The sequence below is a fragment of the Podarcis melisellensis genome, assembly GCF_964234715.1.
Source record: "Podarcis melisellensis genome assembly, chromosome: 17".
Lineage (NCBI taxonomy): Eukaryota > Metazoa > Chordata > Lepidosauria > Squamata > Lacertidae > Podarcis > Podarcis melisellensis.
Window position 1 is genome coordinate 6,947,685 of NC_138534.1, and position 24,768 is coordinate 6,972,452.

Below are 24,768 nucleotides of genomic sequence, written 5' to 3' on the forward strand. Positions count from 1 at the left end.
ACTAGGTCCAGTCATGACCGACTCTGGGGTTGCGGTGCTCATCTCGCTTTATTGGCCGATCGGCAAGGCCTAGGCTCTGTGGTTTAACCCACAGTGCCACCCGCGTCTTGCTAATCTGAGAGAATTGCATGAGAGCTGCATAGGACGTCCTTCTCTGTCAAAGGAGGACTTCGGATATGGAGCTCCAAGTGAGATACTCTCTTTGACTCATTTTTCCTAAATGAAAAAGCTTCCTCATACTCCTCATACTTGGGACTGTCCTTTGCCGGAACCAAAAGGGCTGAGGAAGAAGTGGATGGAAACCTGAAGAGGGAGATGTTCCCCGTGATTCAACACCTCGCCTAACCAGACCTCTCGGCTTCTCTGTCCTTTGTGCAGGTGCAGAGATCTGGCTGCTTGCAGGGACCCTGTAGACAGCTGCCTGGCCGCTTGCGCCACCACTGCTTCTTCCTCTGTTCCTTCGTGCGATGAGTGTGCGGCTGCAACTGTGATGTACTCCCCAGAGTGCAAGGCGGAGGTGACTCCCTCGCACAATGGCAACCACACCTTCAGCTACACGCTGGAGGACCACACCAAGCAAGCCTTCAGCATCATGAATCAGCTGCGCTTGAGCCAGCAGCTCTGCGACGTCACCTTGCGGGTCAAGTACAAGAACATGCCCCCGGCCGACTTCCAGGCCCACAAGGTCGTGCTGGCCTCCTCCAGCCCCGTCTTCAAGGCCATGTTCACCATGGGACTACGGGAGCAGGGCATGGAGATTGTGCCCATCGAGGGCGTCCACCCCAAAGTGATGGAGAGGCTCATCGAGTTTGCCTACACGGCCTCCATCTCGGTGGGCGAGAAGTGCGTCCTGCATGTCATGAACGGAGCCGTCATGTACCAGATCGACAGCGTGGTCAAAGCCTGCTGCACCTTCCTGGCCCAGCAGCTGGACCCCAGCAATGCCATTGGCATCGCCAACTTCGCCGAGCAAATTGGCTGTACCGAGCTGCACCAGCGGGCGCGGGAGTACATCTACATGAATTTTGGGGAGGTGAGTGCCCATGCAAAGGTGGGGGGGCATGGGATGGGATGCTCTGGGTGTGGGGGAATGTCTGGTCACACGAGATAACTGCTGCTGCTCCTGCTCCAGGAGGAATATGAATTGGGCTGCCTTTTGTCATGTACAGTGATACCTTGGGTTACATACGCTTCAGGTTACGTATGCTTCAATTTACAGACACCACTAACCCAGAAATAGTACCTCGGGTTAAGAACCTTGCTTCAGGATGAGAACAGAAATCGTGCTCTGGCAGCACGGCGACAGCAGGAGGCCCCGTTAGCTAAAGTGGTGCTTCAGGTTAAGAACAGTCTCAGGTTAAGAACGGACCTCTGGAAAGAATTAAGTCCTTAACCCGAGGTACCACTGTAATCTGCTACTCCTCTTCATGTAGGAACACTCCCCATCTCCTTGAAATTCACCAAGCAGTGCCTCCCCGCTGTCATATTCCAGCTCTACAGAAACTAGGGAGTCTCCTTCTCAGGCTCCTTAAACTCGTGAGAAGCTGAATTCTGTCACCACCCCTGCATTCTGCCCGTTTTCCAAACTTGGTGTGGAAATGTGGGGCTGCACTATGTTCTTGTTTGTGACAACAGGGTCTCATAACTGAGAGGCCAAAGCCTGGCTCAACAGAAAAGGGAAGTAAGGAGAAATAGTTATGTAGGCTGAGGGTGCTTAGTGGCAGCAGGAACAAGCTTAAGGTAAAGGTAAAGGTACCCCTGCCCGTACGGGCCAGTCGTGACCGACTCTGGGGTTGTGCGCCCATCTCACTTAAGGGCCAGCGCTGTCCGAAGACACTTCCAGGTCACGTGGCCAGCGTGACGAAGCTGCTCTGGCGAACCAGCACCAGCACAGCGCACGGAAACACCGTTACCTTCCCGCTATAAAGCGGTCCCTATTTATCTACTTGCACTTAGGGGTGCTTTCGAACTGCTAGGTGGGCAGGAGCTGGGACCGAACGACGGGAACTCACCCCGCCGCCGATATTCGAACCGCCGACCATGCGATCGGCAAGTCCTAGGCACTGAGGTTTTACCCACAGCGCCACCCGTGTCCCAGGAACAAGCTTATCCCTCCCCAAAACTTGGGGTGTGCATCCAAGCCATTTCTTAAAGGACTTTCTAACGCCATTGCTTCTGAACCTGGTGCCATTGCCTCATGCAAGTGCTGTTTACACAGCCTTTATTCTTAACCAGATATGTAGATCCTCCCCGGTTCTAAAATTTGTCTTATTTTGCAAGAAGATGTTGGCTCCTATGGGAAGTTCTATGAACACTGACGCTCTACAGGGATTTGCCTAAAGCTGCAATGGTTAAAAGGTTTATAGAGGGAAAAGGAACATCGGCACAGCATTGTCTGCATGGACTGGCCACAGTTCTCCAGGGTTTCAGACAGGATCTTCTCCTGTCTCTCCCCATAGATTCCAGGGACCTTCTGGGTGCAAAGCAGCCCAGTGCTTCTTTCCCTAGGGGCACAGTCAAGCTCCACTCTCAGCAGGGGTCCCCCAACACGCTGGCTCCTCCTGGCCTTTGCATGTTGGGCACAAAGGTCTCGCGGCTGCTTCCTTTTGCCTTCCAGTGAATGCATTTCGAAGCCTCTGCAGGATCTGGAAGCCTGCCTGCCTTATCAGGATTCCCCATTGTGCCAAGACTTCTGCACATATTCAGCAGAAAGTACTTAGAGGTCCCATTTGCACTCAGCACACAAAGGTTTGAGAGGAGCTCCTGGCCCTCTGCATAAGTCTTAACAAGTTCAGGCAAATGCCTGGATAGAGTTCATGAGGGTAAGAATTTGGTAGGTCCTCTTTGAGTAAGAAATAAATGTTAAATATTTAAGAACATTTAAATAGCATAAGGGACACGGGTGGCGCTGTGGGTTAAACCACTGAGCCTAGGACTTGCCAATCAGAAGGTCGGCGGTTCAAATCCCCGCGATGGGGTGAGCTCCCATTGCTCAGTCCCTGCTCCTGCCAACCTAGCAGTTTGAAAGCACGTCAAAGTACAAGTAGATAAATAGGTACCACTCTGGCGGGAAGGTGAACGGCGTTTCTGTGCGCTGCTCTGGTTCGTCAGAAGTGGCTTAGTAATGCTGGCCACATGACTCGGAAGCTGTACGCCGGCTCCCTCAGCCAATATAGCAAGATGAGTGCCACAATCCCAGAGTCGGCCGTGGCTGGACCTAATGGTCAGGGGTCCCTTTACCTTTATCTTAAAGAACATAAAGACTGTACAGAAACATTTCTGTACTACTGGTCTCGTAGATGTGATGAAGATGGAACACCTCTGTGCTTGGGATAACCCAAAAGTGTGTTGTTAAATAAGTGAAAGCATTTATGCTACTATTTCTAGCATATGCATTTCCACTATGAGGCCTGAGTTGATAGAAACCACCTTCCAACAGCCCAACTTGTAACCCTTCTAACAGACGCAAGGACTGGGGAGTTAAAATCTTTGTTGCTGACTTAAGCTGCCACCCAGGAAATGTGGGTCCTTGGTTTCTTACGTCTGGGATTAAATATAAGAAACTTTCCATCTCCCTCACACCTGAAAGGTGAAATAAGTACTTGATTAAAATCCAAATAAAAGAAGAGCCGTGTCAGAGATGGGCTGGTTTCTCAGATGTAAACAATCCGAGAAAATATGCCAAAAGGCTCTTTACATTTTTCAGATTTTGCTTATGGTCCTCCTGGTCCCTGGTTTTGGAAGCTGAATTCCCACCAAATTGAAAAAGTTTGGGGAGTACTACTCCTTGCAGGCTGAATCTAATTTACTCCTCAGCATTCATCTGATGTGCCTGGGAGCAGCCACCCGACCCCATAGGTGATGCTGGAAAATGTGCTGATGAGCCCATTGCCATCGTGGTGACGCAGCTCAAGCAATGATACAGCAAAGACGGGAACAGCTTCACCATTGCCTTCCAAGAGTTTTCTCAGGCAGATGGCCCAGCAGAGTGGTCAGTAATGGTAGAATCTGCTCCTTCACTTCCTAGGAATTCTCTTGCAGTCCTTTTAGCAACTGCAGTATCAAGAGGCCTTGGAACAAAGGCTAGTTCCATAAAACCACCGCCAGCAGCCAAGGAGCTTTGTAACATACCATATTTTTTGCTCCATCATATGCACCTGACCATAAGATGCACCTAGTTTTTAGAGGAGGAAAACAAAAAAATAAATATTCTGAATGAAACAGTGGATGTTTGATTTTTGTGGTTCGTGCTGTGGCCACAGACATGCTATGTAATCTGACGGTGAATTTGGGGTGACCCAATCCAAAAATCCTGACGATCCATGTGGATCTGTGCTTTGTAACCATGTTTTTGCGCCACTGTGGCCCCACGAAACAGCGGATGTGTAATTTTTTTGGTGCAGGCTGTAGCCATGGACATGCTATGTGATCTGATGGTGAATTTGGCTCCAGGAACCACGCATTCGCTCCATAAGACACACAGATATTTCCCCTTACTTTTTAGGAGGAAAAAAGTGTGTCTTATGGAGCAAAAAATACGGTAATCTCTCATGCAGCCCCTTGCTCATCTGAGAGCCTCAGAAATCTCATACCCCACCACCCCACCCCAGGACTCTTTTATTTGGCTGGAGGGTGGGGTGGAGAGGAGAGAGAGAAGGGTGCTCTAAACATCTTCTCCTGCACCACTCATTGTGGCCTCACCGTAGCACCAGAAGGCACTTTGCTCCCTCTTGCAGAGCGGTCAAGGAAAGTGTCGTGTGTTGAAGGGCTCTAGCAAATCTGCAAAACGTCTCCTGCAAAGTTTTGCTGTCATGTCCTTTGTCTCTCTCTGTCCCCCACCCCACTGCAGGTTTCCAAGCAGGATGAATTCTTCAACCTCTCGCATTGCCAGCTGGTGACGCTGATCAGCAGGGACGAGCTGAACGTGCGCTGCGAGTCGGAAGTCTTCCACGCCTGCATCAACTGGGTGAAGTACGACTGCGAGAACCGGCGGCTCTACGTCCAAGCGCTGCTCAAGGCCGTGCGCTGCCACTCGCTCACCCCTCACTTCCTCCAGATGCAGCTGCAGAAGTGCGAGATCCTCAAGTCGGACTCACGCTGCAAGGACTACCTGGCCAAGATCTTTCAGGACCTCACCCTGCACAAGCCCACCAAGGATGTGTCTTGCCGGGCGCCCAAAGTGGGGCAGCTCATCTACACGGCGGGCGGCTACTACCACCGGTCTCTCAGTTACCTGGAGGCCTACAACCCTTGCGACGGCTCCTGGATTCGACTGGCTGACCTGGAGGTGCCCCGCAGCGGCCTGGCTAGCTGCGTGGTGAGCGGACTCTTCTACGCGGTGGGCGGGAGGAACAACTCCCACGACGGCAACATGGACTCGAGCGCCATTGACTGCTATAACCCCATGACGAACCAGTGGTCTCCTTGCACTCCTATGAGCGTGGCACGCAACCGGATTGGCGTGGGGGTGATTGATGGCATGATCTACGCGGTGGGCGGCTCTTTCGGGAGCAACCATCACAACAGTGTGGAGAGGTAAGGGGTGGGTGCGAAACAGGGCCCTGCAAGAGCACCGTATTTTTCGCTCTATAAGACACACTTTTCCCCTCCTAAAAAGTAAGGGGGAATGTGTGTGCGCCTTATGGAGTGAATGCAGGCTCCATGGCTTCAGCGAAAGCAACACGAAGCCTCCGGAGCGCAGCAGGAGCGCTCCCGCTGCGCTCCGGAGGCTTCGGGCGGCTATCCCTGAAGCCAGGAGAGCAAGAGGGATCGGTGCGCCCCGATCCCTCTTGCTCTCCTGGCTTTGCTTTGCTGGAGAGGCGCTGCACAGCTTTCCCTCTCTACGCAGCGCCCCTTTAGCGAAGCGGGAGGAGAAATGGAAGGGGCTCTGTTTCTCCTCCCGCTTCACTGAAGGGGCGCTGCGCAGAGAGGGAGAGAATATTTTTCTTGTCCTTCTCCTCTAAGACTAGGTGCGTCTTATGGTTGGGTTCGTCTTACAGAGCGAAAAATACGGTGCTTTGCTCCAGAGCAGCAAATCCAAGGCTGCAGAGGAACAATCACAGCTGGGGGGGGTGTGTGTGTGTGTGTGTGTGTGTTCCTGCTTCTTCCTTTGCAGCTGTGGGTTTACCTTTAGTGCTGTTTAAATTGGGCACCTTCTCACCCCGGAACATTTGGAAAGGGACAGATACACTCGGGAGGGATGGGGAGGAGCTGAAAGGGAGAGAATATTGCAGGAATGGGAAGGCAGTCAGTTCAGACCCCTAGCAAGAGTGATCTGCCCCTCCTTGGGCAGCCTGGTGGGGAAAGGGGGGGAAAGGGAAGGTGATGTTCAAAAGAAAGGACCCACCTTTTGTGCAGGCCCTGCTTACGCCTGGTTTTGGCCCCACCACACCCCCCGGCATGTGGCTTCCTACAGATTATCCTTTAAGGAAATATAGCCATGGGCGCAGCCGGAGGAGGGCAGCTCTCCCCCCTAGATCAAGTAAAAAATGCTTAACTGACCAATCACGCTGGTTCTGCCCCCAACCAAGTTCTGCCTCCCCCTAACAAAAATCCTGGCTACGCCCATGAGTATGACCCAGACAGGAAAGGGGGCTGAGTCTAGGGAGGGATGGGGAGCTCTGTGGTCCTTCATACATTGCTGGACTCCCAACTCCCGGCCAGTAGTGGCCAGGGGTCACGGATGAGGGTGATTGCAGTCCATCAGTGTCTGGACATACGAAGATCCCCCATCGCCAGTCTTGGGCGTCTGCCCATCTGGCATGACCCTGTGGGACTCTCCCCTGCACAGGTACTGGGTGGTTGGCAAGGGCCTGTGGTTTCTCAGGAGGCTACTGTCTGTGCCAGCAGCATGCACAACTCAAAGCTGATGGCAATTTGATGACCTCATTGCAAAGGCAACAGGGTTGCCTGGGTGCTCTTTTTCTCCCAGGTGCCTGCAAGTGAAGAAAAGTCAACAGGAAGGTTATTTTGAGGGTGGTGGCAGGAAGTGGCTTGGCTTCAGAATTGCTGATAACTGAAAGAACCACAAAGGAAGCCCTGGCACTCTGCCCTGACCTGGAAGAAGGTACCTGCAGACCTGCTTCCCTCGATCTGAGGTGTTGGGGAACTGGCATGAGATACCCAAGAGTGAGGAAACAGCGGCCATTTTGATTGTCCCATTTTAGACAGCATGGAGGTCAGAGGACAGTAAACAGACTGCAGGTGGTTCCCCTCTGAGTCAGGAGCAAAATTCACTTGTTTCCTGTCGCTCTTTCTACACCGTGCCTCACCCAGGTTGGTCACATGGCCAATGATCCTTGCTTTTTCAAAAAAAGGAAAAAACAGAGAAAATGCGCTCTAAAACCCAAGTTTTGAGCATGGGTGCCAGATACACAGCCAGCCTTGGCTATGACTTTTAAAGTAGGACCTTGCAACTTTCCAGAGGGAGGGGTGGCAGTGTGTAGAGTGCAGGTTTCTAGAGACTAAGACTGTTCAGAAACCCCTGAAAAAGGAAGTGGTGTCAGCAGAGAGGCCTCTGGTGAATTGTCCAGGAACAGAAATTTGCCTTTCAGTTATTTCCTTGCTCCTTTGAAACCAGGAGGGTTTTGATCTTCTCTTCAGATGGAAGCCAGATATCTAGTTCTGTGCCGACTGTTAACAATCTTCCCTTGAGTTTTGGGGAGACCTTTGGGCTACACAGGGGCTCTGCTCATCTGCTGTTGTTTGACTGTGACCTTTTGGAGGAGGCCCTAGGAACAAGAGGGTGGTGGCAGCTGCTTATTTGAATCTGAACAGGTGTGAAATGCAGCCTTTCCTGGCCAGCAGCTAGTTTTATGGAGCTAGTTTTATGGAGTGATGTTCAGAAGAAAGGACCCACCTTTTGTGCAGGCCCTGCTTACGCCTGGTTTTGATCCCACCACACCCCCCGGCATGTGGCTCCCTACAGATTATCCTTTAAGGAAATATAGCCATGGGCGCAGCCAGAGGAGGGCAGCTCTCCCCCCTAGATCAAGTAAAAAATGCTTAACTGACCAATCACGCTGGTTCTGCCCCCAGCAAGTTTTGGGGAGACCTTTGGGCTACACAGGGGCTCTGCTCATCTGCTGTTGTTTGACTGTGACCTTTTGGAGGAGGCCCTAGGAACAAGAGGGTGGTGGCAGCTGCTTATTTGAATCTGAACAGGTGTGAAATGCAGCCTTTCCTGGCCAGCAGCTAGTTTTATGGAGTGATGGCTTTGTGGAAGTGCTGGGGGGCCAGGGCCTCGTGCCCCAACATGGACTGCAAGCATGTCCTGTCTTTTGCAGCTGTCCCTCCCTCCCGCAGCATCTCTGGATACAGGAGCCAAGATTTGGTGCCCCCCTCCCTGCAGTTGCTTATCTCTGTGCTAGGCTGAGCCCCTTGCTCAGGCGCACACATTGTCGACATGCCCTGAGGCGTCTCCTCCCCTCTCTTCCTCCAGGTACGAGCCAGAGCGGGACGAGTGGCAGTTAGTGGCGCCCATGCTCACCCGTCGCATTGGTGTCGGGGTGGCTGTGCTGAACCGTCTCTTGTACGCGGTGGGGGGCTTCGATGGCAATTGCCGCCACAGTTCAGTGGAGTGCTATTACCCTGAGCGGGACACGTGGGAGATGATTGCCCCAATGAATACCATCCGGAGTGGAGCAGGTAAGTGGGGCGATGGAATGGAATTGGGTTCCTGTGTCCCAGAACCTTCACCAAGGCTGTCTTTTCTCTGCTGGTTGCGCCGAGATTGGAGGTGCGCTCCCTTTGCTCTCATCTGGCCACGGGTGCTGCCTGGGTCGAGGGATCAGATTTGGTTTTACTCTCTGAATTTCCCAACTGCTCTTGTGGGCATCCTAGATTGACAGTGGTGTTAGTAGTAGTGGTTTATTATTATTATTATTATTATTATTATTATTAATAATAATAATAATAGGCCATCCATCTGAGTTGTCCCAGCCACTCAACGAAATATTAAAAACAAAATCAAACATCAAAAACTTCCCTCTGCAGGGCTGCCTTCAGATGTCTTTGGAAAGTTGTTTAGTTCTTTATCTCCTTGACATCTGATGGGAGGGAGTTCCACAGGGAGGGTGCCATTACGGAGAAGGCCCTGTGTCTAGTTCCTTGTAGCCTTGCTTCTCGCAGCGAGGGGATCGCCAGAAGACCCTTGCTGGACCTGTTTCTGACCTGAGCGACGGGGGTGGAGACACTCCATCCAGTATACAGGGCTGAGGCCATTTAGGGCTTTCAAGGTCAATACCAACACTCTGAATTGTGTGCTCGGAAAGGTACTGGGAGCCAATGTAGGTACTTTAGGTTATATGGTCCTGGCAGCAGCTCCCAGTGATGAGCTAAATCTCGGGTGGAGAAATCTGTGGCCTGCCAGATGATGCCAGACTCCAGCTCCCATATATTCCAGCCAGCACGGTGAATGGTTGATGACAATGGGCCTTGTAGTCTGAAAACATCTGGTGCCCCACCCCAGGCTAGAGGCTGAAGTGCAGCTGCAGCGCAGATGAGTATTCGCATGGCACTCACAGGCCCATTTGTTTTGCTGATGGGCCGGCCCTCCTGGTGCAGAGGCCTGTGCAATAGTAATGCAGCCGTCTCCTACTGGCGATTGGTCAGCGAGGTCTTAAATCTCCTTATTGCTGATTGCCATGCAAAAATTGGGGGGTGGTACTCTGGGAAACAATGCCTTATGCATCATTAGGTAAGCCAAAAGACTTCACACGTACTGCTTGAAACGAGACACTGCGTAAATATCTGTGGGGCCTCTGAATACGGTGGGATGAGTCGGGGTCAGGCTAGTCTGTCTTAACACGGCTGCTTCCTCCCACAGGGGTTTGTGCGCTCAATAACTGCATTTATGCCATGGGGGGCTTTGACGGCACACTACAACTCAACAGCGTGGAGCGTTATGATGTGGAGGCGGGCACCTGGTCCTTTGCGGCACCCATGAGCCACCGCCGGAGTGCGCTAGGGGTCACTGTGCACCAGGGCAAGATCTACGTCTTGGGTAAGCATGGCCAGGGTAGCTCTCTGCTGGGAGGGATGTGGCAAAAGGACAAAAGGCTGCAGAAGACAGGGTTGGCATAGCTCCCCCCCCCCATTAGCATATCTATATTTTTAAAAGAGAATATGATCATATGTATGTTGGATAAAGACACTGGGAGGAATTCAGTGTGGGGCTAAACAGATCGCTCCTTCAGCTTTCCCTATGAAATCATATCCCCTATGCTGTTCCCAGGGTTCTCCCAAGCCAATATGGGGGTGTCGCAGCTATTGTGCTAACACAAGCCTACTGCTGCTGTGGTCTAAACCACTGAGCCTCTTGGGCTTGCCGATCGGAAGGTTAGCAGTTCAAATCCCCACAACAGGGTGAGCTCCCGTTGCTCTGTCCCAGCTTCTGCCAACCCAGCAATTTGAAAGCATGCCAGTGCAAGCAGATAGATAGGTACCACTGCAGTGGGAAGGTAAACGGTGTTTCCGTGCGCTCTGGCTTCCATCAGTGTCCCATTGTGCCAGAATTGGTTTAGTCATGCTGGTGACATGATCCGAAAAGCTGTCTGTGGACAAACGCCCGCTCCCTCGGCCTGAAAGCAAGATGAGCACCACAACCCCATAGTCACATTTGACTTAAACATCATGGGGCCTTTAACTTTTTTACCTATGCACAGGCATGGTGGGAGCGATTAGTTGGACATGGTCGCTTGATTTTCTTGTGTGTGTTAATTGCTGGCTCTCTCCCCATGCAGGTGGCTATGATGGTCACACCTTCCTGGATAGTGTTGAATGTTATGATCCCACCACCGATACTTGGACCGAGGTGACCCACATGACATCAGGCCGGAGTGGGGTGGGGGTGGCCGTCACCATGGAGCCATGCCGCAAACAGGGCGATGAGAACTGCCATTGCTAAGAGAGTGCAGAGTTTCCTTTCAAATGGAGGAAAGAAAACAAATGGGAGAAGATTCAGTATTAAGACATGCCTAGTGCTAAGTTCTCTTCTGCCAGGACCAAGGAAAAGTGCCAAGGATGAGCAAAACTTCAAAACTGAATTTGAACTACCTATGAGGGGCAGTGACTCTGAAGAACTGTCCCTGCTCTGAGCTTTTATCAGGGTAGTGTATCTGGTGATTTACGATTGACCCTGCCTCATTCTAGTACAGTGGTACCTCTGTTTGCGAACGGGATCCATTCTGGAGGCCCGTTCGCAGCATGAAAAGTCTGCAACCTGAAGTGCCGTATCTGCGCAGGTGTGCGGTGCAATTTGAGCTTGTGTGCAAGCGGCGAAACCCAGAAGTAACCCTTTCCGGTACTTCCAGGTCACCCCAGGACACAACCTGAAAAAACGTATCATGAAGCAAATGTAACATGAGGTATGACTGTATTGGGAATCGTCTAAAAAAGGAACCTGCCTATGAGAATTGCAGAAGAGAGCTTGATGTTCACAGTGCCCTTCTTTCCAGATGTCTGGCAAGGAATAGTCTAATTATTGGGGGTGGGGGTCTCCTTTGCATGGAACGCTTGGGAATACCTTGTAAATAGAGCATTCCTGCCTATTTGAAATGTTTGTTGAACAGACAGTTTGACATCAAATTCAAGTCTGGATTTTTCTAAAGTTCCCTATTCAAACTGGGAAATTTTGACAGAATGCTGCAAAAGGAAGAAAACTGGGCAGATAGTTGTGTGGCTGATAGTTCTGCAAGGTAAGTGAACATAGAACAGGACCCTAAAAAGACTTCAGGTGGGCCCTGGCTGCTTTTGAATTATTGCCACCCCATGAGAAGTGCGTGGCCAGGGTGCTTCCTGCATCAATTGGTTTTGTTTTTACCATCAAACTTACTGGCTTGAAATGAACTGGTTTTTAAATTACACTTCTCACACAAATAAAGCAACTTTTTGTGATTAGTACGAAAGTTTATTTCTTCTTGCGCTCTATTTACAGCTCTGACAAACGTTACAACAGGGAAAGAAACACTGATCGCCTATAATAGGTAAAGCCACTGTACATTCACGTCAAGGGTCACCTCCTCTTCACCAGGCTGTGCTCACAAGGTTCCACAGGTAGTCGCAGATGAAGCTGCGCGAGTGTTGGCTGCTGTCAAGATTGATAGGCTGAGCAATGTCTGGCCCATAATGAACTGATGGCAAAAAGGGTTAAGGAAAAAAACATTATGTCTCCCCTCCCTGCAAGGAACCCCTATTTGCCTGCAGCGGAAGGATACTTCCTTTGACTATTGTTGGCTCACAGGAGTAGTCCCAGTCGATGCGGCAGATCTGGTAATAAAGGTGCACAATATACCTGTAAGACAAAATTGAACGTATGAAGCTTCCCAGATCAGATCATTGCCTACTCTGGCACCTGTGGCTGAGATCCATTATATATACTACAGCCCCCTGAACATAAAAATCCTATCTGTGTGATCTCAATATTACTTATGCACGATACTACTGTTCAAAGCACTTCCTAAGCCTAAGCTGGTTCTCATCCTTAGAGCACTGTAAGCTAAGTCACTAATTAGTCCTCAGTTGCCAGTAGTGGAGGGGGCAGAGGCCAAGATACAATGTGGGCTGTAGTGCCTAATAAAGGTTTGGCGAAGTAAACAAGAACAATGTGAGGACTTCTTGATTCATGGCTCAGTCCCTTGGCTACTCAAGGGTGGGTAGGGGGAAATATCCCAATTGTACCCACTGGCCATTAAAAAGTGGATAGTTTTATCGGAGCTCATTACCCAAAATCCTCAGGGAGAAGTAACAAAACTGGGTTCCAGTTAACTTGGAACTCTTAAACCGGTTCAGTGTCACGGGACAAGGAAGAAGCCACGAAGGGACAAAGAGAATAGACACAGGCTTATGCCTCATTCCCAGTCCAATAAACCATGGTTGCATTAGACTAGAGATCAAAATGTCTGAATTGAGCCACCGTCTATAGCTGGACCTGGGATATGATGCTAGGCCAACACTTCTGTACAGACCACTCACAAACACTCCATCTCAGGATATAAACAGGAATCTTCTTGTACTTAAAAATGTTCTTGAAACTGCAGCCAGCAGCATTCTGCCTCTAACTCAGTGGGAAAAGAAGCAGAGGTTCTTGTCACTGGCTTGGGCAACTTTATTAAACATTTAATAAAGAGTAAGTGATACGATAATCTACCTTTTCCCTAACCAATTCACAAGACTAGGTTTAAATAAAAGGAGCAGAGGGAGGTCTCTACTTACATAGCCGATTTGGACACAATGGCATCATTATCTGCATTCTTCTCTTTCTGCCTGATTTCTTCTTTCAAAGCCTCTAGTTCTTTTCTTAAATCGGTATGATGTGAGTTAAGGAATAATAACTAGGATGCATTCCCCAAACCCAACAGGGGCTATTGGTTTCAGCAAGGGCAAATTACTCTGAAATATATAACACAATACAATGAAGCAAAAGGGTCTTCACATGGTGGACAGCTGAGCTGGATAAGCCTCTCTCCCTCCGTCTCAACTTACAAGTGGGAAAAATTAGGATTACAGTGAACACTCGGGTTGCGAACATGATCCGTGTAGGAAGCATTTGCAACCCACAGCGGCACATCTGCACATGTTGTGATTTGGTGCTGCTGCGCATGCGCAAATTGCAATTTAGTGCTTCTGCGCATGCGCGACTGCTGAAACCTGGAAGTAACCTGTTCCGGTACTTCTGGGTTTCGGTGGTCCGTAACCCGAAGAAACGCAACCTGAAACGTCTGTAACCTGAGGCATGACTGTACCGGTGATTGGGAACCTATGGTTCTTCAGATATTGTTGGACTACAACACCCATCATCCCTAACCATTGGTTGTGCTGGCTGGGGATGATGGGAGTTAGAGTCCAGTAACATATGGAACACCTCACATATCCCAATCCAAGGCTGAGGTGCCTTCAGCAATGTGTCTCTTGACTTGATTTTGTTCATCCCAAAATATATAAGCATGTACAGAGGAAAGAGAAAGCTGAGGGTAGTTAAGATGCACACGCGACTTTTAAGAAATCTGATTTCAAAAAGCGAGACTCCTGAGTAAATAAGAGTTGCTTCATCAAGCCGAATGGTGTCTACTTTGAGGAGCGGCATCTCCCTGAGATCTCATGGGCAGGTCTTCCTAAGCCCCAGTATTGAAGGTCCTTTTTGTGAGGCTACCAGGGATCGAGACTTTCTATATTCAAAGTAGGTTCTTTACCAGTGTCCCTTCCCATAAGAAGGGTTGGGGGAAAGGTAAAGTGAAGTCTTGCCCTCGTCAAAACAACAGCTGTTACCCCTGCTTGGTGAAATCAACAATTCCGGGAGAGAGACAGTGAATAACTCACCAGAAATTAGCAAGGACAAGGATATCAGCCCTGAGTGCTCACTCAGGCTCTAATACTTTGGCCACCTCATAAGAAGAGAAGACTCCCTGGAAAAGACCCTGATGTTGGGGAAAATGGAGGGCGCAAGGAGAAGGGGACAACGGAGGACGAGATGGTGGGACAGTGTTCTCGAAGCTACCAGCATGAGTTTGACCAAACTGCGGGAGGCAGTGGAAGACAGAAGTGCCTGGCGTGATCTGGTCCATGGGGTCACGAAGAGTCGGACACGACAACAACAAACAAACAACACAACAGCAAACAATAACACAACTGAAAATACAGCTGTATACCAGTCCAGACAAATCAAGTTAAATCCACTCAGCTGGCTAAACACCAGTAGCCATGCCCTGCCTTGCTAAACCAGGGTGACACCTTCAAACAGAAAAGTTACCAAACCTTGGCTGATCTGTAGAATGTTATAAAAGGGGAGAAATGTTTGAGGGATTGACCCCCCAACCACTGGATGTTTTGATTTGGCACCAGATGCAGATGGGGAAGGATATTTGGTGTTGGTCCTCAATTCGGCAGCCTTCTCATTTGCCTGGAGCAATTCGTCTTCAATTTTCTGCAGCTTTTGGAGGTTTGCATTCAGCTGCTGTTCCCTGTCGCAAAGTTTCTGGGCTACTTTCTCCTCTGCAGTCATGAGATCTGTCACAAGGAAAGGATAGGTGTCAGAGCTGCCTCCAGGTCCCAGCTCACAGAGGACCAACGCTAGCCGGTAGTAATGTACAAAAGTCTTTATTGAGGTTCAGTTTCCATTTACAAGCCGCAGCGTGCAGCCCTACGTCTAGACGCTAGATCGGCGAAGCCCTGTCTGAGTCTCCACCCCCTGTACACCAGTTTAAGACCCTAGCCTTACTCCACCTTTTCCGTTGCTCCTTTCTCCTCTGGGTCCTTCTGCCCCCCGGTGTCTCCTCCTTCCTGGACTCTTCTGACGCTGACCCCCCTGACTCCTGTCCCTCCTTTCGGCGGGCTTTAGGACCTGGCTCCCTATCCGGGCTACCCACTGTGCCGCTTGCCTGTACATTTGAACTTGGCGCACGCGCCCAGCTTCCAACCTTCCTCTCGACCGTTTCCTCGCTCTCCGATGGAGGCGTGGCCAATCCTGACTCATCTCCTCCCGCTGGCGGTGAGCAGCCTGATCCCGATACCTGGGACTCCTCCCCCCTACTGCTCTTTGGTGGGGAAGCTGGTCCCGATTTCCAGCTGCTGCTCTCTGAGTCCCCTCTGGCCCCTTCTTCCTGGGGTGTCCCCCTTGCTCTGACCCTGGGAGCCCCTTTCTGTGAGTCTTCCGATTCGCTGGAAAGACTCAGAGACCTCGGACCACTGTCATCGCTTACGTTTCCTTCGGATTCCTCCCCCTCGCTCTCCGTTTCCTCCCTTTCCTGTGCCTCTGCTCCTGAGCCCCTGACAATAGGGTACCAACATTATGAAAGCACCCACTTCAGTTCTCCTGATGGTATTTAGGTAGCAGTACAAATCAACCCTCTTCCAGAAAACTTTTGGGATCATCTGTTCTTTTATGACAGCTGCTTTTAACAGATTTCTACTGTCAGAAATGTACTACTTTTGCAGATACTTGATTTTGTATTAAATTGTGTGTGAGAGAGACAGACAGACATATAATTGCACATATATTTGCTACCTTTTAACAAAATGCAGCCTATAAATGTTTATCAGCAAACAAACATTACTACTACTAATGACAAGCACCTCTCCTTTAAATCCAATACCCCTTCACTTTGGGTTTACAGCTGAGAAACTTGCACTGATTCTGCAAAGCCCCACTGGAATCAAACACAGCCACACTGAGAATCCATGAACATGAGGATTTTTTTTACAGAAGACCCTCTGGATCCTTTCCGATTCTATGATTCTATGATTTAACAAAAAGATCAGTTGGTGAGATTTGGGAATAACTACGCTGTGGGTTAAACCACAGAGCCTAGGACTTGCCGATCAGAAGGTCGACGGTTCGAATCCCCGCAACAGGGTGAGCTCCTGTTGCTCGGTCCCTGCTCCTGCCAACCTAGCAGTTCGAAAGCGCATCAAAGTGCAAGTAGATAAATAGGTACCGCTCCAGCGGGAAGGCAAATGGCATTTCCGTGCGCTGCTCTGGTTCGCCAGAAGCGGCTTAGTCATGCTGGCCACATGACCCGGAAGCTGTACACCGTCTCCCTTGGCCAATAAAGCGAGATGAGCGTTGCAACCCCAGAGTCGGCCATGACTGGACCTAACGGTCAGGGGTCCCTTTACTATTCTTGAATGTTTCCAAGTTGTGGGAAGCGAGTTACCAGCTAAAATATTGTGGCCATCTGTGGAACTGTTTGTTCATTAGATGCTTTGCAAAAGGATGCAGTGAATCCATCAGTGCCAGAGATTTTCCCACCTTCAAGTTTGCCCATTCCAGCGGAGCCTTTCCATGCGGCTAAGTGAGGCTAATAGGGGAGTAATTATCCTCAAAAAAAAGAAGGAAAAAAAAACCCAGGGCTGGGGGAGGGGGCCTGCTCTACCTGCAGATCATCCAATTCCTGCCGCCTGTCTTGAGTGCAATGCACTGCGCGTTTTGGCAACTCTCCAAAGCTGTTGCCATGAGCAGAGGGCACCTGTTTTTAAGATGAAATTTGGACTTAATTAACAGGCATGCTCTGAACTAGGAGGGATAAAGTATTCTGCTAATTGAATCAGCCACTGAGTGCCAAGGTTTCGACCTGAAGAAGGGCTGTCATTGTGATCGGATCTGTATGTTTGGGGAGTTGAGCCTGCATTATTTTCTCTTGATATAGTATGCATTTGCTGTTTTGTTCAGCAAATCTCCCCTGAAAGACTGACTGTTTGAAATATGCAAGCGGGATTGAAAGAATATTGTTATTGTTATGGTTTAACTACAAAATTGACTGTGTGAAATTTTGACTAAGATTCTGACAACAAACCTCAATGGAATGATAAAAAGAATTATTGATGGAGTTACAGTGGTGCCTCGCAAGACGAAAAGAATCCGTTCCGCGAGTCTCTTCGTCTTGCGGTGTTTTCGTCTTGCGAAGCAAGCCCATTAGCGCCTTAGCGGATTAGCACTATTAGCGGCTTAGTGGGCCAGCTGATAAGCGGCTTAGCGGATCAGCTGTTAAGCGGCTTAGTGGGTCAGCTGATAAGCGGCTTAGCGGCTTGGGGAAAAGTGGGGGGAGGGAAAAAACCCCACAGGAACTCGCAAGACATTTTCGTCTTGCGAAGCAAGCCCATAGGAAATTCGTTTTGCGAAGCACCTCCAAAACGGAAAACCCTTTCGTCTAGCAGGTTTTCCGTCTTGCAAGGCATTCGTCTTGCGGGGCACCACTGTATAGTGTTTTCACTGAGGCATCAGCTTATTATCAGCTGGAACGAGATCACAGAAGGGAATTTTGGATATGTGCCCAGCGCTAATGTTGGAAGACTAGATCTCCCTTTGTCTTGGATGTGACGCATTGAGTTTTACCTTTGTGTGCAGAAACCAAAGGTGGCTTCACTGAAGATTTTGGATTAAAACAGGAAAATAAAGAGAAGAAAATAAAAAAACATTTCACACAGAACTACAATGTACTAACCCGCTTGCTAAACTAATTCAGAGGCTGGGGGAGATGAGCCTCCATTATCCTCTTTTGATATATTTTATATTTGCTGTTTTATTCAGCAAATCTCTCCTGAAAGACTGATGTTTGAAATGCAAGCAGGATTGAAAGAATATCTTGTTATTGCCATTGTTATGGTTTAATCACAAAACTGACTGTGTGAAATTTTTACAATGATTCTGGCAATGGTCTTCAATGGAATAATATAAAAAAGGGAAACCTAAAGTGAGTTGCTGAGGACTTTGGATTACAACAGGAAAATAAAGAATTCACAGAGAACTGCAATGCACTAACCCACTTGCTAAACTAAATCAGACTGCTAAAAAATAAATGAAGGATCAACATCGGGAACGTTTTATTTGCACTAATTAAGAAATGCAGTATGAGATTAGAACATCACCCCCCGAACTTCAGAGCATGGCAAGTCACCCAAAAGATATATAATCCAACCATGGAGTTCCTATGCAGGCAATGATCAGACTAACACCTGATAGTTAAGCTTCACTAGTGGACTAGGAACATGTGGTGCTATAATGTTCATCCAACCCCAAGCAAGTGCAGGGACCCTGGTCTATACAGGGTTTCGATACATGAGGGCTGGTATTCAGCTAGGTTTTGCTAAGGGTAGACCCACTGAAATTAATGGGCCTAACTTAGTCATGTTCATTAATTTCAAAGGGTGTACTGTAGAGTACAGTAGTACCTCAGCTTACATATGCTTCAGGTTACATACGCTTCAGGTTACAGACTCTGCTAACCCAGAAATAGTGCTTCAGGTTAAGAACTTTGCTTTAGGATGAGAACAGAAATCATGCTCCAGCAGCGCGGCAGCAGCAGGAGGCCCCATTAGCTAAAGTGGTGCTTCAGGTTAAGAACAGTTTCAGGTTAAGTACGGAGCTCTGGAACAAATTAAGTACTTAACCCAAGGTACCACTGTAAAACTTATATGAATAACACCCTATCTGTTATATATAACTTACCATATTTTTCGCCCTATAGGATGCACCAGCCCATAGGACGCACCTAGTTTTTTGGGGGGGAAATAAAGGGGGGGAAATTGATCCCCCCCCCAGCCGCGGCTTCAGCATGCCCCGCACACCGGGCAGCAGGCTGCTTGCTATCCGCAGCCTAGGGAGCCCTGCGGGCACTCCCCCGGGCTCCCCAGGCTTGCTGATAGCTTCCTGAAGCCTGGAGAGCGAGAGGGGTCGGTGCGCACCGACCCCTCTCGCTCTCCAAGCTTCAGCGAAAGCCTGCATTCGCCCCACAGAACGCACACAGATTTCCCCTTCATTTTTGGAGGGGGAAAAGTGCGTCCTATAGGGCAAAAAATACGGTAGATACTGGTGTTCCAGGCCCCGATGTGCATAAGCATAAAATCACATAAATGGGGAGCACCCTCTAAAAAGCCTCTTAAATGGTGACCACCTGTAACAAAATTAAGAGATACATAGTATCACACCCAGTAACATACTCAATCATAACTGCTGCCGTGCAGTTAGAGAGAAAGGTGTACCTTTCAGCAGCTGGGCTGTGCTCTTTTGAGTATCCCAGAGCTTGTTGAGCATCTGCTCCTCTTTCACTAGAGTCTCCTTCAGGATTTCTGCTCCATTGGCTCTTGTCATCATTTCAAGCAGCTGTTTGGTCCTTCTGTCTAGATGTTGTAACTCTTCACTGAGGGCAGCCATCGCACCTATTAATATGCCAAGCTAAAGAGCAGGGGGAAGAGGGTCAGCATTTGGGGGATTCTAAGGCATGCAATCTCCCAGCAATTTCCAGAGGAAGGGTGATCTCCTGCTTGATCCCCCCACCCAAAATCCCTTTGAATAAATGCCAAAAGTGGCAGCAAGTTATGGACGAGTCATACAATATGGGCAAAAGAGGGTGGAAGTAGCAGTGTGCCTTACCATTTCTACTGTTCCCAGTAGGGAAAGACAAAAGACCAACCCATTATTATTATTATTATTATTATTATTATTATTATTAAAAAGTCTCAGCCTCAGCACATATCTGCTACCCAACAAAGGCTTTCTACCAGTTTTTACAGTATTTGGCTACCCAACACCAATGTAGCCAAGTGCACTTGTAAATCATTATTATTGTTAGATGGATTACCACCAGAAGCATACCAAAGCTTCCGAGCATGCATCACCCTGGGATTTTGTTTCCTCTCATTAATATATTTCTGTTTTCTTGCAACCACAGATTTTCCCCCACATCAGATGTCAAGAAGATAAATATACAACTTTTAGAAAGACATATGAAGGCAGCCCTGTGTAGGGAAGTTTTTTGGGCAACCAAGTCAGATGGGCGGGTTTCGACAAATAAGAAAACTATATTTTTCTCCGTGTGCCCTGCCCCCACCCCACCCCACCCCCGCCCATTCAATGCCGTATTCGGAGCAGTCAGTTCTTGCTGCCTCCCTGGCGCAAGATAGGCGCCATACTCGGAAGGAAGCGTCAAAGGGGCTGCTCGAGGGGCACTGGGCGGTCGGCTATTGCCCCCCCCCGCCGGCCTTTCCCTTCCTGCCCCACCAAAACCCCAGGTTCGTCGCCGGCACTCTGCACATGGTCTAAGGCGCCCTTGACTGAGCTGAGCCTCGAGCAATCAGAGCAGGCCCGGCGGACAGGGGCCTGAGCGTAGCTAACCCCCCCCCCCAAAAAAACAAGTAAATAAACAAAAATATCTAACTAAATGACCAAATGCATGGCAGATAACTTGGTTCCCCCGCCCGCCCCCCCCCCCGCATTAGGCCTAGCCCCCCCCCCCCAAGTCAATCCTGGCTGCGCCCATGGACGGGGACACGCCTCACATCGAATGGCGAGGTTCAGAAGCGAAGGACCCTCCTCGCTTGCCGTCCTGGCGTCGCCCGCGCGGATTCCGAACTCGGCGCCTCTGAAACGCTCAGCGAACAGTCCGTCCTGATTGGGCGCCGTCGAAACTCGCGAGGCGCTCATTGGCCGCTTCTGGAGTGACGTCACGCGCACGCGCGGCTCCGTCGTTCCTCTCCAAACCCTAATGATAGGGAAAATACAGCAGACTCCGCCCAAAAGAGGATTTATAGCCAATGGCCGTTTTCGATTCCCTCCCCCGGAAGTCCATGTCGTTGTGTCACTCTACACTTTCCCTCCCTAACTTTATGATTCCCCCCCCCATCCCACACCCGCCTCAATAGCGGCCGGCTTCGTTACTCAAAGCGCATGCGTAAGCGACCGTTGCCAAGCCCGAATGTTTTTCTGCCTGCCGCTTGCACATACACACACCCGCCTTTCTTCTCGTGCGCATGCGCCCCTTTCCTCCTCGTCCTCCTTTCCTGCCCTGCCTTCCCGATAGCGCCGAGCTTCCACGCGGGCGACGCCTTCGCCGCGAAGAGACGCCAGGGGGCGCTGTTCTACCCCGACTCGGTTCGGCGATCGAAGCTGCTTTTCCATACACAGAGCATTTTTAATTTTTTTAATTTCTTTTAACGTAATATTTAATATAAAAAAAATAGGTACGAGCCTTGCTTTTCTTGTAAACCACATTTGCACAAACTGACCGAACCGAAAGCTTTTAGAGAAGAGGGCTCCAAAGGAAGTTTTGCTTGCATAGCTTAACAGATATGGGTCAGCAATAGTCTGAGCAGATTTTATCCTCCTTTTCCTTTTCTTTTTTACTGGAGATCACCAGAGAGAAAACTGAGCCTGTGAAAACCTATCATGAAGATTCAGTGTCAAAAGCCGCTCCGGCAGATCAAAGAGCAGCTGACTGCTCTGTGAAGACAAAGAATCAGTCCAGCACCCCTCCCCTACATGCACTTTAACACATTTCATAGAATTATAGAATCACAGAATTCTAGAGTTGGAAGGGACCCCGAGGGTCATCTAGTCCAACCCCCTGCACTGCAGGAATCTCAGCTACAGCACCCCTGACAGATGGCAATCCAACCTCCATTTAGAAACCTCCAGGGAAGGAGAGCCCAGCGAGTCCGTTCCACTGTCAAACAGGTCTTCCTGTCAGACAGTTCTTCCTGATGTTTACTCAGAATCTCCTTTCTTGTAACTCGAACCCATTGGTGTGATTCCTACCCTCAGGAGCAGGAGAAAACACGATCATCTTCCATCTGACAGCCCTTAAGATATCTGAAAATGGCTATCACTTCTTCTCTCAGTCTCCTCTTTCCCAGGCTAAACATACCCAGCTTCTTCAACCATTGCTTTTATATATATATATATATATATGCAGGTTTTGGTGTCCTCGGGTGTCTTCCCGTGTAAAAGTTGGGGTGTCTAGGCGACGTTTCGACGAGGTCTCACTCGTCATCTTCAGGCTGGTGCTTTCGGCTTCTTGTTACTGGAACAGAGCAGGATCTCAGTGTTTGAGTTCCTATAAATACTGTTGAGGGGGTGTGGTGTATAGCCTCCAATGTTCTGGGCAGAGAGGAAGTTCCCAGGCTAGTGTGCCTTTTCTTCTTTTGTTCCTTAATTACTTGAGGGATATCTTGAGTGATTTCTTGAGTGATATCCTGAGTACCACTTAGGTGGGTCATTAGGTGTGGATTAGTTGCTAAAGTCTTTGTGTCTTTGTGTCTTTTCCAACACATGAAAGAAACAGGACACGAAATTAATTTTGCAGATTCCAAATTGCTCTTTAACATGGAACATCACCACAAGAGAATAATCATGGAAGCCATCGAGATAGAGAAACACCCTCACAACATGAACAAGCGTGACGACACATCCCGCTTGCCAGACATCTGGAAATTAGCCCTCCCCACAAAAACTGACACCAGATCCAGAGGCACACAGAACGCCATCACCAATCAACCACACCAGACCCAAACCCAGACCCTCTCCACAGATAAATTACAGACACCATCCAGTAGCCAAACCATGGTGGCACCTCCGGATGCTGCACCCCCCTGCAATCCCTACACAGATCTGGCTGACACAGGCCACAAAACCACAGCTCGCCCCTATACACGAAGCCAAGCCAGAGCACAACTAAGTGCAGTACAGCCATCTTCTCAGAAAAACTCTTCACAAAGTTCAAGAGGTCAAGACACAAAGACTTTAGCAACTAATCCACACCTAATGACCCACCTAAGTGGTACTCAGGATATCACTCAAGAAATCACTCAAGATATCCCTCAAGTAATTAAGGAACAAAAGAAGAAAAGGCACACTAGCCTGGGAACTTCCTCTCTGCCCAGAACATTGGAGGCTATACACCACACCCCCTCAACAGTATTTATAGGAACTCAAACACTGAGATCCTGCTCTGTTCCAGTAACAAGAAGCCGAAAGCACCAGCCTGAAGATGACGAGTGAGACCTCGTCGAAACGTCGCCTAGACACCCCAACTTTTACACGGGAAGACACCCGAGGACACCAAAACCTGCATTCCTGTACCCGTGAAAATCTACGAAAGCAAATATATATATATATATATATACACACACACACACACACACACACACACACACACACACACACTGGTACCTCTGGATGTGAACAGGATCCATTCCGGAGCCCTGTTTGCATCCTGAAGTGAACACAACCCGTGTCTGCGTGTCTGCACATGCATGGATCATAATTCACTGCTTCTGCGCATGCGCATGACATCATTTTGAGCGTCTGCACATGCGCGAGCGGCAAAACACGGAAGTAACACGCTCTGTTACTACCGGGTCGTCACGGAGCGCAACTTGAAAATATTCATCCCAAAACATATTTAACCTGAGGTATGACTGTATCTATGTGTGTGTGTGTGTGTGTGTAAAGTTTGGTTTCCAGACCCTTGATCATCTTGGTTGCCCTCCTCTGCACACATTCCAGATGGTCAATATGCTTCTTAAATTGTGGGGCGCATAACTGGACACAGTATTCCAGGTATGGTCTGACCAAGGCAGAATAGAATGATACTATGACTTTCCTTGATCTGGACACTATACTTCTGTTGATGCACCCTGCAATAATATTAGCTTTTTTTGCTGCAGCATGACGTTGACTCATGTGAAGCTTGTGGTCCACTAAGACCTCTAGATCCTTTTCACATGTGCTACTGGTAAGCCAGGTGTCCCCCATCTTATATTTGTGAAGATGGATATTCCTGCCTAAGAGCAGAGCCTGACATTTGTCTCTATTGACATTCATTTTATTAGTTGGGGTCCAGATCTCCAACCTGTTAAGGTCCCAACTGTGTCTTCTGCGGTGTTAACTACCCCTTCCAGTTTGGTGTCATCTGCAAATTTGATGAGCAGCCCTTCAATTCATTCATCCAAGTTGTTTATAAATATGTTGAACAACACCAGGCCCCCCACCTTGTCTCTTTTTTCCAGGATGATGAGGCACCAAACATGAGCACTCTTTGGTTCGGTCAGTCAACCAAGAATATGTCTAGCAAATGGGGAAGGTATTCAAGAGAAGAGGAATTGGGGAAACTAACCTGAATGTCAAAATCACCCACAATTAGAGCAGGAATCAAGGATTCAAATTTTGAGAGAATAAGAGAAGATTGGCAGGGGTGTGTGCTGAGAAATAATTTCCAGTCATGCAGAGAGAGGTAGTGAGAAGGGGAGAAGGGGATTCATATGGAGAGAAAGAATGACCTTGACAGGCCCATGAAAGGAGGTAACCAGATACGCATACAGTGGTACCTTGGTTTAAGAACAGCTTCGTTATGAACAACTCGGATTAAGAACGCTGCAAACCTGGAAATAGGTGCTTTGGTTTGTGAACTTTGCCTTGGAAGCAGAACATGTTCTGCTTCCTGTTGAGTGTGTTCTATTTGCAAATTGAGTCCCCCACGGCTATGGGAAAGCACGCCTTGG

At 49.0% G+C, this 24,768-nt stretch overlaps 2 protein-coding genes across 2 annotated transcripts in view; one reads left to right on the forward strand and one right to left on the reverse strand.

Moving 5' to 3' along the window:
- Positions 1–11,898, forward strand: part of KEAP1 (kelch like ECH associated protein 1) — a 25,195-nt gene extending 13,297 nt beyond the window's left edge. Inside the window, exons 2-6 of the mRNA XM_081894276.1 lie at positions 379–1,033; positions 4,850–5,535; positions 8,441–8,646; positions 9,827–10,003; positions 10,743–11,898. Coding sequence (XP_081750402.1) covers positions 491–1,033; positions 4,850–5,535; positions 8,441–8,646; positions 9,827–10,003; positions 10,743–10,906 — 1,776 coding nt within the window. The 5' untranslated portion in view covers positions 379–490 and the 3' untranslated portion in view covers positions 10,907–11,898. The remainder of the gene's footprint in view (positions 1–378; positions 1,034–4,849; positions 5,536–8,440; positions 8,647–9,826; positions 10,004–10,742) is intronic.
- SPC24 (SPC24 component of NDC80 kinetochore complex) lies at positions 11,887–20,921 on the reverse strand. The gene is made up of 6 exons (XM_081894890.1): positions 20,770–20,921; positions 19,474–19,666; positions 14,859–15,003; positions 13,213–13,305; positions 12,216–12,292; positions 11,887–12,131 (listed from the first exon to the last, which is right to left on the reverse strand). Exons 2-6 carry the CDS (start codon positions 19,643–19,645, stop codon positions 12,025–12,027), a joined length of 594 nt encoding a protein of 197 aa, XP_081751016.1. The 5' UTR covers positions 19,646–19,666; positions 20,770–20,921; the 3' UTR covers positions 11,887–12,024.
- Between the last annotated feature and the right edge of the window lie 3,847 nt (positions 20,922–24,768).